Source organism: Cydia amplana, chromosome 5, assembly GCF_948474715.1.
Source record: "Cydia amplana chromosome 5, ilCydAmpl1.1, whole genome shotgun sequence".
In the NCBI taxonomy this organism is placed as follows: Eukaryota; Metazoa; Arthropoda; class Insecta; order Lepidoptera; family Tortricidae; genus Cydia; species Cydia amplana.
Window position 1 is genome coordinate 18,745,662 of NC_086073.1, and position 15,769 is coordinate 18,761,430.

Here is a 15,769-nt window from a genome sequence, read left to right on the forward strand (position 1 = left end):
TGCCAACTTTTTGCTATGGTCTCAAATGTCATCATGATGTCATCCATCAATATCAAGTTGTCAATAGTTGATCAAACCGATCAAACCAAATCTCTAAATAAAAATCATTAAAAAATGGCCCCTAAGAAGCCAAATCAACCCAAGCGCGAAGAAGAAATAACAGAAGAGCCACCTGGTTGCAATATCTTCTGCCACTTGGCCACGCATCCACATCTGGTAGGTGCTAAGGTTAATGTGGCGAAGATCGGCATTATATAACATAAATTTAAAAGTGGAAAAAAATTACTGTCTTGGGTAAGACTTGAACTCACGGCCTCTGGATCGATACTCCAGCGATCTGCCATTTGAACCACCAAGACCTCATCCATAGCCAGCAAATCTCCAACTCACCATCCAGAGGCCGTGGGCTCAAGTCTCACACAAGACAGTAATTTTTCCACTTTTAAATTTATTCTAGGCTTCATAGCCACACGCACGTAATGCCACAAAGTTGTAACCCAGTACAGTTTCTTTCGGCAAACTATTTTCTTTAAATGCTAGAATAAAAACAATTTGACACAATAATTAGGGAGTTTTTAGGAGACTTTTTAGGTACTTCTCTAATTTATCTGTATCACTTGATAGCCTCCCGCCCACAAGCCAATAGTATGGATCCTTGGGGGCCCAGGAGTGGGTAAGGGCACGCAATGCCACAAGATTGTGAACAAGTACGGTTTTACCCATCTCTCCACGGGAGACCTGCTTCGGGACGAAGTGAAGAAAGACTCGGATCTTGGGAAGCGCATTGCTAAAATCATCAAACATGGTAAGAAGGGACCAACGCAACCTAATTGTGTTTGGGGTTTTAGAATTGTCAAGATATGAGTATTAGTTGCTTGTAGAAAGAAAAGTACAGTCAGCGATAAGCCTGTACCAAAAATGTGTATTTTTATAGTTCGTTTTTTTAAAGTAAAGTAAAATAAAGTAAAATTAGAAATAACTTGCAAGAAGGTAAGCGATCTTGACATGTCTTTTAATCGAAAAACGCTTTTTAAAAATCAAAAACTATTACTTATGAAAGCAGAAAAATATAAATGATCGTATTAGATTCATAATTGTTCCATATTTGCCGTAACTTATTTTTAAAATGTGTTTTTCAATTAAAAGACACATCAAGATTGTTTACCTTATTTCTAATGCTAAAAAAATGAACTATACAAGCTTTTATTTAACTTGCAATGTACCTGTGTATATGTATGTTTGTAGTTAACTATGTTTGTACGGGTCAAATCTTGCAAGTTAAATTTGACCCACTTCCCGACTTCCAATGAAGCTGAAAATTTGCATACATATGTAAGTCGGGTGACAATGCAATATTATGGTACCATCGAGCTGATTTGATTATGGAGACAGGAGGTGGCCATAGGAAATCTGTGATAAAACAACGCAACCTAAGTGTGTCTTAGTTGTCTGTGGAAAGAAAAGTACAGTCAGCGATTAGCTTGTACCAAAAATGCGTATTTTTTCATCTGAAGACCAGTGTTGTGTTATTCCAGGTGAATTAGTGCCCAACGAGGTGGTCCTACGCCTCCTCAAAGAAGCCATCGACAGGAACAAAGCGAACTCCAAAGGTTTTCTCATCGATGGATACCCGCGAGAGAAGAGTCAGGGCGAGGAATTTGAGAAGGCCATATCACCCGCCAACGTGAGTTAGGCATTAGGCAGTACCGTCTTTACCATAAGGGCACACGGGGTCACGGGGCCCGTGCCCAGGGCCCCCATCCTCAGGTGGCCCCGATCCTCAGGGGCCCGAAGGACGGACAGTAACAGTGAGCAACTGGGTTACGTGCATTAATAGAAAGTGAGATCCTACAAAACATTGACTTTGGGGATATTCCAAAAGGGCCCCAAATTCTAGAGTGCTAAGGCCCCAGCATAGTTTAAGACGGCCCTGGCATTAAGTCTATACCTACAATACAGACTAATCCGTCCCCACAGACCAACCCCTCCGTCCCTGTCATGAATATAAGTTAGAAAAGATATAGGTATACCGTCAATATCGGGATAAATAGGGATGACGGCGTGTGGAATAAATCCGGGAATGCAAAATAATTACCTGATAGGTAATTTGCTAAAAATTACCCACAGAAATAAAAAATGCGAGTATTAAATTTACAATTTGCAATTTCACCGTATGTCTTAAAAATCCACTGAATTACGTGAAAATAATTTATTTAATTTTGTAACTTAATGGAATATTGCATACATTTTTTTCGGGTTATAATAGTGATTTCGTATTAGTCCCGTCCAAAATGAGGAGCTCTTTAACCAGCCAAATTTTATCAAAATCTAACGCATAAATAAATTTAACATCAAAATAAAAATTGCCTTTTTTAGCTGCATTTCTGCACTTTGTCACTTAAAGGTTGATGTAGAGTTAGTCTAAGTGGGCTCTATCAACATTGGGAACAGATGGGATGAAATTGGCGTCAATCTGGCGGTAATATCGGTCTTAACACAGAACATATGGTCTTAATCGGCGAGCCAAATTGGCGTTTGCGTCCGCACGTCCTGATTTGATCGGACGATTTAATCAGATTTTCTCCCCAGACAATTATTTACTTCGAAGCCACACCAGACACGCTCAGGAAGAGAATCCTGCACCGCGCAGCCAACGCCAAGGAGAGACGGTTCGACGATACGGAGGAGGCCATTCAGATCAGGCTGAAGACGTTCATGGAGAACAATGATCGCGTGCTGGCTCAGTACCCGCATAAGTTCAAAAAGGTATATTTGAGAGGAAAAACTTCAGCGTACGGCGTAGGCGAACAACACGCGAACGCGAAGCGAAGCGATGCGGCGCGGGGTGAATCAATCCTTTGATGCCTATATAGAAGTGTCCTACGGCGATCTCGTTACGAACGCGAACGCCGTGGGCCCGCCGGGCTGCCGCAAATGTGCCGCGCCGGCCGCGCCGCTTCGCTTCGCGTTCGTGAGGCAGGAGGCAGCGTGAGTCTTGCTTGTTACGGAAGATATGGCCACCGAGCGGGTGTTTACTTTTTATCTTCATTACTCAGAAAAACTTCCGTTTAAAATTTTACTCGTAAAACCCCGCGGCTGTATCTCTATCTACTTTATACAAAAATTATACTGCTATGATATGCAGACTATGCAGGGTAACGATATAGGTACAACTGAAAATAAGTGATTTCTTCTATCCAGCCTTTAAATTTTTTAGGTTATTAAAAAAAAACTAGTAAATGGCATTTGCCCTTGATAAAAACGTGTAAAAATTAAATATAAAAACTACAAGTTTGCGTTCGCCCCCTCTTAAAACGACGTACAGTTGCCATCAGATATATTGGCAAGGTGCGAAGTCGGTGGAGGGGGAAGTGGCGCTGATCGTCACAAACACAGGTAATCTTATGGAATGTCCGCCATTAGTACTAGCGGCAGCCGCTTGAACTAATTTTACTCCATAAGATTTAACGTAGAAAGTCCGCCAAAATGAGGGCAGCACCAGTCGTGCACCTAGCGAATAGTAGCACAGAGCGCCTTGACAACAGAGGCGTGTTCAGATATTTGTAAGCACCTTGATCGCTCCGATATATCTGATGGCGACTGTACCTACAACAAAAAGCGAGATGACTTACAAAAATAGGTACTAATAATATTCTAAGTATACCGCGAATCCAGATATAGGAATCCCGCGAATTCCTTCTAAATGGTGAGGACGTTGAGTCCCTAATTAAGTGTTTAAGCCTGTTTGGTACCTAATTAATTAAACTTTATTTTCTGCAGATAAACGCCGAGAGAACTGTTGATGAGGTTTTCAAAGACGTGGGAGCGATTCTGGATCCGATAGTGTCTCTGCAGTATTAATATTACGAATAGTAGGTATGCTGGTTAAAAAAATTGTTAAATACAAATATAGATATCCCTGGTATGAAATTGACTCTCTTTATAAAGCAAAATGACGTATTAAATTAAATATGAAATTATTTGTTATTTAGTTATTTTATTTTGAATAACCTGATTTACCTGATGATGGAGATGATGACTGTGGCGACGGTTAACGGCATATTCTGTGGTCTGTTTGTCTCCGATTATCACAACACGATCGTACCAAACATGAAGAAATTAAATATGGCGGCCACTTTCAACAACTTTACCATCTTTTACCTAGTTGGTCAGAGTTTGTGTAATGTATCAAACAAAGAGAAATATCTGGGCGACCGAGCTTTGCTCGGAAAACATATAAAAACTCGAAAACGTGCGTTTTCCCAGGGATAAGACCTAGCTAGATCGATTTTTTGCCCCCAAAAACCCCTATATAGAAAATTTTATCGAAATCATTAGAGCCGTTTCCGAGATCCCCGAAATATATATATAAATAAATAAATAAGTAAATAAATATACAAGAATTTCTCGTTTAAAGGTATAAATAAATAAATAAGTAAATAAATATACAAGAATTGCTCGTTTAAAGGTATAAGATATAACCACTACGTTTTAGTATCAAATGTATGGGTAAAATAGGTAGGTAGGTATATGGTAGGTATACACAAGGTATAAGCGACAATTACAAGTCTGTGGGTATACATCATAGATTAATATTCGATTAACATAACATAAACAAGGTCTTACTAACCTTTTTCCGCATACTTAATTAGAACCAAAAATAAGGACCAAGCTTGTCAAAACCCTTTTGTCAACATCTTGTCACGCTGTGACATAATTTACGTCTCTAATCGCCAAATCATTTTATACAACACAAACCATATTGTTTACTACCTATTCGTTGATACAAACAATGCATTTAAAAAACAATTTATAACAAAATTAAAAAATGAATGACCAAGATCCTTGCTGGCCGTGCGACCAAGACGTAATCGAGAAATTCCCTCCCTGCCCCTTACAATGCAGATCTGAAAAATGCAAGGCGTTTAAAAGAATTTCCTTGGAAGGCATACCAATAGTATGGGTGCTCGGTGGCCCAGGCTCGGGCAAAGGCACGCAGTGTCAGAAAATCTTAAGCAAGTATGGCTTCATACTTTTATTGCCTGATGCGTTGGTTCACGAGGAGGTGAAGTCAGGGTCGGTGCGAGGAAAGTGCCTGTCTAAGATTTTGGAGCGAAGTGAGTGGCTTATTTAGCTATTTGTATTTCTGTCAATCGTTTTGACGATCCTGCTATCGTAATTTGTGCCTTTCGTTTCGCGCCATGAACGCTTGTATTGTTATGCTGTCAAAGTGACCTTCATAATTTCAACATTGTACCGCTGCTTTTAGGGCATTTATTATATGTAAGAAACCTCGAAGTAAAAGAAAAAGTAAGGTACATTTGTTAACTTGAGGAAGGGGGCTGCTGTGTACGTAATATTTAATGACAAGCGGCAATCTAAGAACAAGAATTGAGAGCTTCAGATATCAGTTGATTTATCTCACGTATTTTCTTCGTTTTCAACCTCGGGATGGGTTAGATTAGATTTATTTCATTACCTTTATTTCATTACCTTGCGACCACGACCAGTGAAACCTGTGTCGAAACGTCGGTAAATAAAGGTAATTAACCTTTTGGACGCCAGTGACCGATATATACGCACCGCAGGTCTAACGCCAAAGACGTATTAATCGGTCATAGACCACAGAGCAACATAGACCTAGGTGCATATGCATAAAGTTCAATTTCAGTTTTGACACTTCGATGACGTGGCGTCTGAGAGACAGCTTTTGTGTTTGACACGGCGTCGAAAAGGTTAAATACATTTCGCGATAGACCCGTTTATAAATGTGAGTTAATATGTGTTTAAAACACGAAAGTTTTAAATATTATAGATTAGATTTCTTCTATTATTTACGATGAAAGGAAACCTAAATTTTCTTCCTTTAAGATGACACAGCTCCAAGTGATGTGATCATCGACCTGCTGAAAGACGCCATCTACAAAAACGCCAGGGCCGCTAAGGGCTTCCTCCTTGACGGGTTCCCGAAAGAGAAGAGTCAAGCCGTCATGTTTGAGAAAAGAATTAGACCCTGCACGGTAAGTACTTTTACGTCACCCGCGTTCCCGCTACACGAGAAGAAAATCTCACTTCCTGGCCAAGGCAAGACGTAAAACTTAGACAAATCACGGACGGTAATTCGTAAAGCCCCAGATCGCATATTTATGGCCCTCACCTTCGGTTCGGGCCACAAACACCTGCGATCTGGAGCATTTACGAATACACCTTCCTAGGTATGTAATATACTACCTATATGTAATGTTATGGGCTTTCTTGGTTACTTATCTCAAATACAATCAGCTCAAGAGTTCAATTCCAATCCGAATCCACTTCAATAAAAACGTAAAGCAAACCAAACCAATTATCCATTAGGTATCTCCTGGGTCATTGATATAGGTAAGTACAGAAAAACAACAATTATCGCATTTGTTCCCGAAAATAAAACAATACCTAATTTCTACTTATCTACCAGACAAGCTCGCCACCTTTGTGTATCCTTTATCAATACGGTTGTATTTTGTACGGTTGGGAGCGTCAGGATGACAGAACCATGGACACCAATGTTACTACAAACAAATTTAGATCCTCCACTACACCTTATGAAACAAAGTCCCCTCGCCGCGTGTCTGTTTGTGTGTATGTTCCGATAAACTCAAAAACTACTTAACGGATTTTCACGCGGCTTTCACCAATCAATAGAGTGATTCTTGAGGAAGGTTTAGGTGTAGGTATGTTTTGTTAAGGTTTTGTGTAAGCCCGTGCGAAGCCTCGTCTCTAGTAACCTTATATGACCCTTCTAGGTAATATTCTACCTCGAAGCATCATCAGACACCTTGACGAAGCGGATCATGAAACGCGAGCCCGCGAACGAGCAAGCAGTCAAACAGAGGGTGAAGGCGACGTTTGAAGTTGATGAGCTGCTGTTGGCTGCGTACTCTGATAAAGCGTTTAGAGTAAGTGCAGACAGAACCCTATATTATCGATAGTTAACCTTTTGGACGCCAATGACCACTATATCCGCACCGTAGGTTCAACCCCAAAGACCGATTAATCGGTCACAGACCACAGAGCAACATAGAGCTACGTGCATATGCATAAAGTTTAATTTCAGTTTTGACACTTCGGTGACGTGGCGTCAGCGTGACAGCTTTTGTGTTTGACACGGCGTCGAAAAGGTTAAACTGACCATTCGTTCATCTTTTCGCCGCCACGTCAATGAAGTAATACTTAGTGTCCTCAACGCCATGTCAAAAATGCGGTTGGCAACTGTCAAAGGTAGCAAAATTACAGTTACAGAAAAACTGAAATCCTTAACCTATGAAGAAATAGAATCCCTCATTTCTTTTGCAGTATAGTGTATTATACGTAATCAGAGTCGTAGAATCACACACGCACACCCACTCACACCCACACACACACACTCAGACACACAGACACACGCGCGCACACACGCACACACACACACACACTTAATATTAATAATAATGTAGGTATATTTTAGCTTAAGTTAGTGTAAGGTAGTTTTTAGGGTTCCGTAGCCAAATGGCAAAAAACGGAACCCTTATAGATTCGTCATGTCTGTCTGTCTGTCCGTCTGTCCGTCTGTCTGTCCGTCCGTATGTCACAGCCACTTTTCTCCGAAACTATAAGAACTATACTGTTGAAACTTGGTAAGTAGATGTATTCTGTGAACCGCATTAAGATTTTCACACAAAAATAGAAAAAAACATTAAATTTTTGGGGTTCCCCATACTTCGAACTGAAACTCAAAATTTTTTTTTTCATCAAACCCATACGTGTGGGGTATCTATGGATAGGTCTTCAAAAATGATATTGAGGTTTCTAATATCATTTTTTTCTAAACTGAATAGTTTGCGCGAGAGACACTTCCAAAGTGGTAAAATGTGTGTCCCCCCCCCCCTGTAACTTCTAAAATAAGAGAATGATAAAACTAAAAAAAATATATGATGTACATTACCATGTAAACTTCCACCGAAAATTGGTTTGAACGAGATCTAGTAAGTAGTTTTTTTTTAAACGTCATAAATCGCCTAAATACGGAACCCTTCATGGGCGAGTCCGACTCGCACTTGGCCGCTTTTTTAGATTAGACTATACTAAACTAAATTAAATTCAAATATATATCGAATTGTTAGAACGAAAATGTTGGCTGGGAAGAGCGGGGTCTCCTGTCACAGGTATATTTTACTTACTAGGAGACTCCATTAAATGTATTGTTAAAACGAAACATTTACCTAAATAAATAATTTTTCATATTTTTTTTTCAAAGGTTTGCTATCATAGCATGCCCCTTTTTAGGGTTCCGTACCCAAAGGGTAAAACGGGACCCTATTACTAAGACTCCGCTGTCCGTCCGTCCGTCTGTCACCAGGCTGCATCTCACGAACCGTGATAGCTAGACAGTTGAAATTTTCACAGATGATGTATTTCTGTTGCCGCTATAACAACAAATACTAAAAACAGAATAAAATAAAGATTTAAGTGGGGCTACCATACAACAAACATGATTTTTGACCGAAGTTAAGCAACGTCGGGCGGGGTCAGTACTTGGATGGGTGACCGTTTTTTTGCTTGTTTTGCTCTATTTTTTGTTGATGGTGCGGAACCCTCCGTGCGCGAGTCCGACTCGCACTTGGCCGGTTTTTCTCCAGGCAGGGCCGCTGCTGCCGCGGCCGCTCTAGGCGCCGGATGGCAGGGGGGGTGCCAAAATGGCAAAAGAGAAAAAAAAAGTTTTAAAAGTATGGCGAGGGGGTGAGGGGGGGGGGCTGTAGAAAACTTCACCGAAGGGCGCCAAAACCCGATTTCGCTCTACCCTGATCAAGGGCTCGGGCCGGCACTGCATCCAGGGCATTAAAAAAACAAAATGTTTACACAAATCTAGGGACAATTGACAGGGCAAGCTATGATGGCGCCGTCTGCTAAATACTGCAACCGGCCAACCCCATTGCACGTAGACAACCCGAATAACATATCAAGTCATGGCGTGTGGAAGTGTGGGGCACGAAATGTACTGACTTTATATCAAGTCAATGGCGGCGAAAAGGTTAATGGTCAGTTAACTGTATTGCTGTTAAAGTAAGGACAGTAAACACGAAGAATTTCGTACATTGATCCGCCATCTCCTATCTACTTATCACCTATATCGCACGCTTGTAATTAAATACCTACAGGTATTCCTAGCTGTTCCGCCCATGATGTCGATTTGGCGGTTAGTTTCCGATTCGCCGGATACCTGTTTCGCCGGATTTACTTTAGTAAGTCACAATCCGAGTAAACGAGAATCCGATGATACATGAATCCGGCGAATCGAGAACTACCTAAAGCCCCCTCCAGACTATGTATATATATATATATAAATATATATATATATATGTATATACATACTTATATAGATGGTCAAGCAAATCTTGTCAGTAGAAAAAGGCGCGAAATTCAAATTTTCTATGGGAATTTATCCCTTCGCGCCTACATTTTTCAAATTTGCCGCCTTTTTCTACTGACAAGATCTGCTTGACCATCTAGAGACAAACCAAAGAAAGTCTGCAGCGCTAGATTAAAAGTAGTTTTTAAAAATCAGTATGCGACAACACCACAGAAAATGGATTAAATAGTCTTGATACTTGTGAAATTTCTACCATATTTACCGTCTATGAAAAAATTAAGCTGTATGCACAGCTTAATTTTTATGGTAAAATAAATTTCATTCCAACAATAGATGTCACTATTAATATGTAGACATATACTAATATTGATAAATAATATTGGGAGAATGTGACATTTGGCTTCATCAAAATTAATAAGCTTTTGTAATATCCGCGACGGCGGTAAATAGGTACAGAGGGCCTACCGCGAACACCGAAGTTCTCAATATGCGAGCATCTTTCTCTTTTACTCCCATTAAGGCGCGCGTAATTAGATTGACAGAGAAATTGCCCGCAATTTGCGAACTAGTTTTCGGAAAAACGAAATAAACCATTAAAACAATAAACATATATTAAAAATTAATTTTAGCTTTAACTAGTAGGTACCCATGCCGTGAGCATAAGCATGGAGGTTGTGGGTTCGAGCTCAAAACCCGGCTAGTACCAATGAGTTTCTCGAAATGTTAGAGGAAGTTCATAAGTATGCCTATACCTATTAGGTGTGTTCAATTTGCTGTGAAACCTTAGTCTAAACCAATATTATATTATCTAAGTAGGTACACATGGTGAAGTATTAAGATGTTTCATTCCACTTACCCGTCATCAACTCCAAATTTTGTAAACATTGTCGTTTTTCAGCTTGAATCGCCTCGTGCTGACTTTTTACAAGTGTAAAATTATTCGTCATGCGGAAAAGTAACTCCCGCACGCCGGTTTTGTAAGGTTTCACCATGTTTATTCCGTTCATCACAAAACACAATGAATATTTAAACGATTTTGACAAACACATACATAGTGCATGACGTTTACTGACTGCTTAAAAAACATTGCCATATGTAGTTTTTTAATTCGATGTCAAATTATTGCGCTGCAGACTTTCTTTGGTTTGTCTCTATATATATATTCGCAGACAGCGAAATCGACTCCACACTCGCGTTCGCGGCTTCGCGCCGCGATTCGCGCACGAGTGTGGAGGGGGCTTAACCTAGTTGTTGACGGTCAATGCCATTGTGCGAGCAGCAAATTCTTCCTGCTTACCGTCCATACTTTAGATCTGGACGTACCTTGTAATAAAGAATGAAGTAAATAAAACCTTTGTCTATTAACAGATAAATGCCGAGAATGATGCAGACACGATGTTCCGCGAACTGTCAGAGATCCTAGACTCATTCGTCTCTAAGAACACTTAAGCCACTGTCTTACCAGAATTCAAGATGCCGTTTTTTATGGTACCTACATTATCTACTAGTCAAGACAGAAAAAGTTGTTTCTTCCTAAATAAAATCTGATCACTGGTCAAAACGGCCCCCAAAGTATTTCTCTTATTTCATTCCTTTTTACTCTTTGCCAAAAAACGGGTTATGTTTTCAAGGATGTAACAAAAAACGCAATAAAACACCTCATTGAAAAACTCGTACAATAAATTATTTTAAAAAGATCACAATCCGGATTCCCTAACTGGCCGTGACCTCGGCGCGGGTCTCTTCCTGTCTGCCCTGGTTTTCCTGTCTCCCGTGGCTTTCCTGTGTCCCCTGTTCCTGTTGCCCCTGGCTTCCCTCCCCGTCCCGGTCCTCTTTGGCGGGGGTCTCCAGCATGTCGGACAGGATCTCTTCTAGAGTAGACGCTAGCGCGTTCGGGTTGCTGGAGCTATCCAGCTGGAACATTTAAGCCGGGTATTCATTAGACAACTTTTGTTAATAAACACTGTTTAATGACTGTTTATAAACAGTGTTGCACGATGTTTCATCATCTCTGTAAACATGTTTATAAACAAGGATGATGAAATATTGTTGCATAAACATGTTGCTGTGCTCTCCACTCTAGGTGGAGAGCAAGACGAAACATTCAGTTTATAAACAGATGTCATCGAGTGGGGACATGTGTGACGCAAGTTTAGAAACATAGATAATCCTCGGGAGACATCCTAGCAACAAATAAACTGTGGACTGCTAAGTTTCAGAAACAGTGTTTACGGTAAACTTGTTGCAAAACATGATGATCAAATTCATAAACAGTTTATTAACAAATGTTGCCTAATGAATACCCGGCTTTAAAAGTAGTAAAATGAAAATGCAACTACAAATACCAGTTTGCTATGGACATTGTTCCTGCGTATAAAAACGTAGCCGAAGGAGGGTTACAATGCTTCAAGAAATTGTAGAAATGAAATAAAATATAACTATGGGGTGAAACATAGTGCAACACCAGTTAATTTGTCTCAACAATCACTTTTTTTGGCCCAAAAATACGTTGACAATTTATCAATTTTTTCTTTCTAACACCTCTTTTACAAAATATCATTAAAATTACAATTATTTTACTAAAACAAAACGTATCTTTCCAAATATTCTCTTGAAAAATTTGTCAAAGGTAATTTTTGGGCGACCCTGTAATTTAATTTACGTCACCCCGCCCGCCCGTAAGTTGGATTTTCTAGAGATGATGGGATTTTCTAGAAAATCTCACTTCCTGGCCAAGGCAAGACGTAAAACTTTAGACAAACACGGGCGGTAATTCGTAAAGCCCCAGATCGCATATTTATCGCATATTTTACAAACACCTGCAATCTGAGGTATTCACGAATTCACCTCCCTAGGTATGTAATGCACTATTACCTACTTAATATTTTTGTAATCGTATCTTTACTGTAGTGGTGGTGTCTTACCGTGACAATATGTCCTCCGAGCCGTTTGTGCACGCTCTTGACTTTGTGCGCCGCTTCCCTGACGATCTGCCTCGCGGAGTTTATGTCCGACTCTGGTCTGCCCAATTCCGATAGTTTCGCCTGAAGTCGCGTCGCTGCCACCTGTCAATCGAGGCAAAATTTTACTTATATACTTACATACATCACTGGCAGTTGGGTATTCCGAAGGCGGACAGGTTTGGGCTTCGTCGCACATACCCTCTAAAATTTTACTTAAAGAAATCTTATATTATGTCATCTGGGGAAACGACGAGAAAAAAAAAACGCACATCCGTCTAACGGCACGAATGGCACTTCCACACCTTTAAATTGTAATTACAATACCTACAAATCTACAACAGATACAGGACGGTCAGCAGGTATGTGAGGTTACACCCCTTGACTGTACATCGTATCGAGAGTCCAACAAAAATGAAACAAAATGGCGGAATACCTACCTCATTATCAACTTCCAGCGCGACGATCTTCTCTGGCCACTTGACCTGGCGGTGGAACATGCTGGACATGCGAGAGCTCTTGGGGAATCCCACCAGGATGAAGCCCTTGCAGTCCTGCTGCTGCAGCATTTCTTCCTTGATCAGGTCCACCGTCAGTTGCTGCGGACATACCGTAAGGTTAAAGAGAGTCTAGAGTTGGTCAAAGGCGCCTAGCCTTTCAAAGATAGCATTCACCAGAGATTTCCGGACGGGTATCGTCGTGGCCGGGTGGTCTAGTTATACCGTAAGGTTACTTTTGGTTTGCAATATGTAAGTTTTAAGTTATATACTTCACTCAAACATGGTTAGATATGGCTGTCTTCATAATTAATTAAAAAAGAAACAGAAGCGAAAAATTGCAGTTGGGTTCGTCTATATCACCCCTTAATGACAGCCTCTTCCTCGTTAAATTATTGTCTACTTCCGGTCTAAATACCTATATTTCTTCACTCTTGATTTGAAAATATTCAGGAAAGAAGATGGCGCACGAACTTCTGAACTGAACCTTTGAAAGTAAAGATTCCTTCTAAAATTCCCTATTAATGGAATAGCCTAGTACGTCAGGTACGTCTTGAGCATTCAGCCGGTCGGCCATCAGCCGGCCCCGGGCAGTGTCCTCGGCCTCGGCGCGCACCAGTTCGCCAGGCCTGATCATGGTGTAGCCGGTGATGGAGTTGGTTAGTTACCTCGGGAACCTCGTCTTGAGCATTCAGCCGGTCAGCTATCAGCCGGCCCCGGGCCGTGTCCTTCTCGGCCTCGGAGCGCACCAGCTCGCCAGGCCTGATCATGGTGTAGCCGGTAATGTTGGAGATGGTCTGCGCCACCGTCTGGTTCCCGGCGCCGGGGACGCCGTTCACGAAGATGACTGGGAGGTTTCTGATGGGCGTCATGTCGTATACGCCTTCATCCTAAAATTTAATGGATATTACACTTCTTTATATTAAGAGAAAAAATGATAAATTCACCGCTTCCTTTGCGACCTTTCGGACCTATTCTTTTTCGGCGTGCGCGAGGCACGTTTTGTGCGCGAGGAAATTACCTCGCGCGTAATGCTATAGCAGAGCTAATATATATATATATTAGCTCTGTGTGGACCCGGCTATTGGTAAATATAGTTGGTCAAACCAATTTGTCAGTCAGTAACAACCAGGAAAACCATACTCATTCTTTTCTTTTGGGTGTTAGTACTAGTGTAAGACAAAGATAGTATGATTCTCTCTATGTTTGAAATGAGACAGTCCTTTGATAAACTATAAATTTGGCGCGTCGTCTGATCCGCTACTTTTACTGCCGACTGTACTAACTGTGTAGATAACTGCCTTGAGGAAGTTCAACTCTGATAAACTTGTGTCTGTTGGATCTTGTGGCCTTTCAACTCTGGTAACATGACTTGCTATAAAAACTGGCCAACTTCAATAATAGCGTAATACATCGATCAAGGAACATGATTTATCAGCCAAAATATATCATTATAACAGCTGGTCGTGGCTAAATATGTCACAGAGCACAACTATTAAGATATCACATCACCCAAAAAACAACGAAACATACCTCATTCTCATTCTTTGATGATAAACAGCCCATTATGGCTACAAACTAATTACAAGTACAATTGTAAACTAATAATAATTAATATCCAATAAAGTTTGTGAAATATAATGACATTGCCAATACAGGTGACACAATTTTGAAATGGGTAACGTCTAGATTAGTGACGGTTTTCGAATTATGGCGGTAACTGGCCAGTAAGGACATTGTCTGGAATATACAAACCTCCTTTTAGCATGATGTACAAACAGGAACACACTTAACTATCCATTGGTGGACCTTATTACAAAGGCATAAGGTCCAACGATGGCGGACCTATGCCCGTAGATATGGAGTCAGTCTAAGTGTAAGTGTAAGGCCTGAGTGGACGATCGAGTAGGGCGTGCAGCGGGGCGGGGCGTGCAGCGTGCATGTTAAACAAATGCAAGCGTATTGGAGCGGCCTTAGTGCACGCTGCTCAAATCACTTGTGAGCCCGACGCCACGCTGCACGCCCCGCCGAACGCTCCGCTTCGAGCGTCTACTCAGACCTTACACTAAGGCCTCATAAGCACGAGCGCTTTTACAACGCGCTTGAATCCGTCCGCACGCTAAGTTCGATTTAACGACCAACACTTAAAGTCGAAAATCAAACAACGCTTGATAAAAAGCGGCACCGCCATCGTTTAAATATATACGTACCCATTTGATGTAGTGCAAAGTGCAAAATTATTTTCCATCGTATTTTCACGGAAACCTACGAACGTGTCTTACTATTTCAGTCAGTCTCGGTCGAGGGCATGGCATGAGTGGTGGGGATAACTGACAGAACGGGATAGTCTTATGTATCTTTCACTAGGAGTAGCAGAGAAAGCGCTATTATTGTTTGTCTTTGTCAGAGTCTCATATTTTTTTATTCCCCACCGTAGTTTATGGTGGGATACAAACAATGCGTAAACGTCAAATTGGTGTGAAACATATGAACAGTGCAAAGATTATCAGGAAAAATATTGAAATCAGTGTTTGGTGTGCATGTAGTAGTACTTAACAATTCAACAAATATGGTGAATTGCCCAGTTTTGCGCTGTACAAGTGACTGCCGGCAAAAACAGGACAACGTAACATTTCACAGGTAAATACAGTATTTTATACTTCGGTCACATTATCATGCTTAGTAACAGCATCCTATAATCTATATCAATTAAAATCTGAGTAGAAAAAGCATTTACAGTAAATAATAACTCGGGTAAAAATATTAACCTATAAATATTTCCTGATAAATTAACCGACCAAATTACGTACGCATATTGACAGTAAGCCGTCACCCTTTTAATAACGTGTATTCAATTTAGTTGCATAGCTATTATTCGAGGGATACCAGCCCGCGATGCATATCATTACCCCAAAATTCGGGTATTT

At 40.8% G+C, this 15,769-nt stretch overlaps 3 protein-coding genes across 3 annotated transcripts; 2 read left to right on the forward strand and 1 right to left on the reverse strand.

The window, feature by feature from the left end:
- Positions 1–114: 114 nt before the first annotated feature.
- Positions 115–3,870, forward strand: LOC134648277 (adenylate kinase isoenzyme 1-like). The gene is made up of 5 exons (XM_063502768.1): positions 115–216; positions 625–805; positions 1,536–1,684; positions 2,590–2,766; positions 3,781–3,870. Exons 1-5 carry the CDS (start codon positions 115–117, stop codon positions 3,859–3,861), a joined length of 690 nt encoding a protein of 229 aa, XP_063358838.1. The 3' UTR covers positions 3,862–3,870.
- A 939-nt stretch (positions 3,871–4,809) lies between these two features.
- LOC134648369 (adenylate kinase isoenzyme 1-like) lies at positions 4,810–10,854 on the forward strand. Its single transcript, XM_063502894.1, has 4 exons — positions 4,810–5,117; positions 5,872–6,020; positions 6,783–6,935; positions 10,754–10,854. Exons 1-4 carry the CDS (start codon positions 4,829–4,831, stop codon positions 10,832–10,834), a joined length of 672 nt encoding a protein of 223 aa, XP_063358964.1. The 5' UTR covers positions 4,810–4,828; the 3' UTR covers positions 10,835–10,854.
- A 193-nt stretch (positions 10,855–11,047) lies between these two features.
- On the reverse strand, positions 11,048–14,532 carry LOC134648521 (adenylate kinase isoenzyme 1-like). The gene is made up of 5 exons (XM_063503043.1): positions 14,376–14,532; positions 13,511–13,732; positions 12,786–12,944; positions 12,310–12,450; positions 11,048–11,299 (listed from the first exon to the last, which is right to left on the reverse strand). Exons 1-5 carry the CDS (start codon positions 14,406–14,408, stop codon positions 11,099–11,101), a joined length of 756 nt encoding a protein of 251 aa, XP_063359113.1. The 5' UTR covers positions 14,409–14,532; the 3' UTR covers positions 11,048–11,098.
- Between the last annotated feature and the right edge of the window lie 1,237 nt (positions 14,533–15,769).

Excerpts from the sequence above, each read along its gene's own strand:
- LOC134648369 (XM_063502894.1), top strand. The coding sequence starts at position 4,829 with ATGAATGACCAAGATCCTTGCTGGCCGTGCGACCAAGACGTAATCGAG. Across the intron at positions 6,021-6,782 it reads AAAGAATTAGACCCTGCACG|GTAATATTCTACCTCGAAGC; the intron begins GTAAGTACTTTT and ends TGACCCTTCTAG. Across the intron at positions 6,936-10,753 it reads ACTCTGATAAAGCGTTTAGA|ATAAATGCCGAGAATGATGC; the intron begins GTAAGTGCAGAC and ends GTCTATTAACAG.
- LOC134648521 (XM_063503043.1), bottom strand. The coding sequence starts at position 14,408 with ATGGGCTGTTTATCATCAAAGAATGAGAATGAG. Across the intron at positions 12,945-13,510 it reads CTCAAGACGAGGTTCCCGAG|CAACTGACGGTGGACCTGAT; the intron begins GTAACTAACCAA and ends GTATGTCCGCAG. Across the intron at positions 11,300-12,309 it reads TCGGAGGACATATTGTCACG|CTGGATAGCTCCAGCAACCC; the intron begins GTAAGACACCAC and ends TAAATGTTCCAG.
- LOC134648277 (XM_063502768.1), top strand. The coding sequence starts at position 115 with ATGGCCCCTAAGAAGCCAAATCAACCCAAGCGCGAAGAAGAAATAACA. Across the intron at positions 806-1,535 it reads TGCTAAAATCATCAAACATG|GTGAATTAGTGCCCAACGAG; the intron begins GTAAGAAGGGAC and ends GTGTTATTCCAG. Across the intron at positions 2,767-3,780 it reads ACCCGCATAAGTTCAAAAAG|ATAAACGCCGAGAGAACTGT; the intron begins GTATATTTGAGA and ends TATTTTCTGCAG.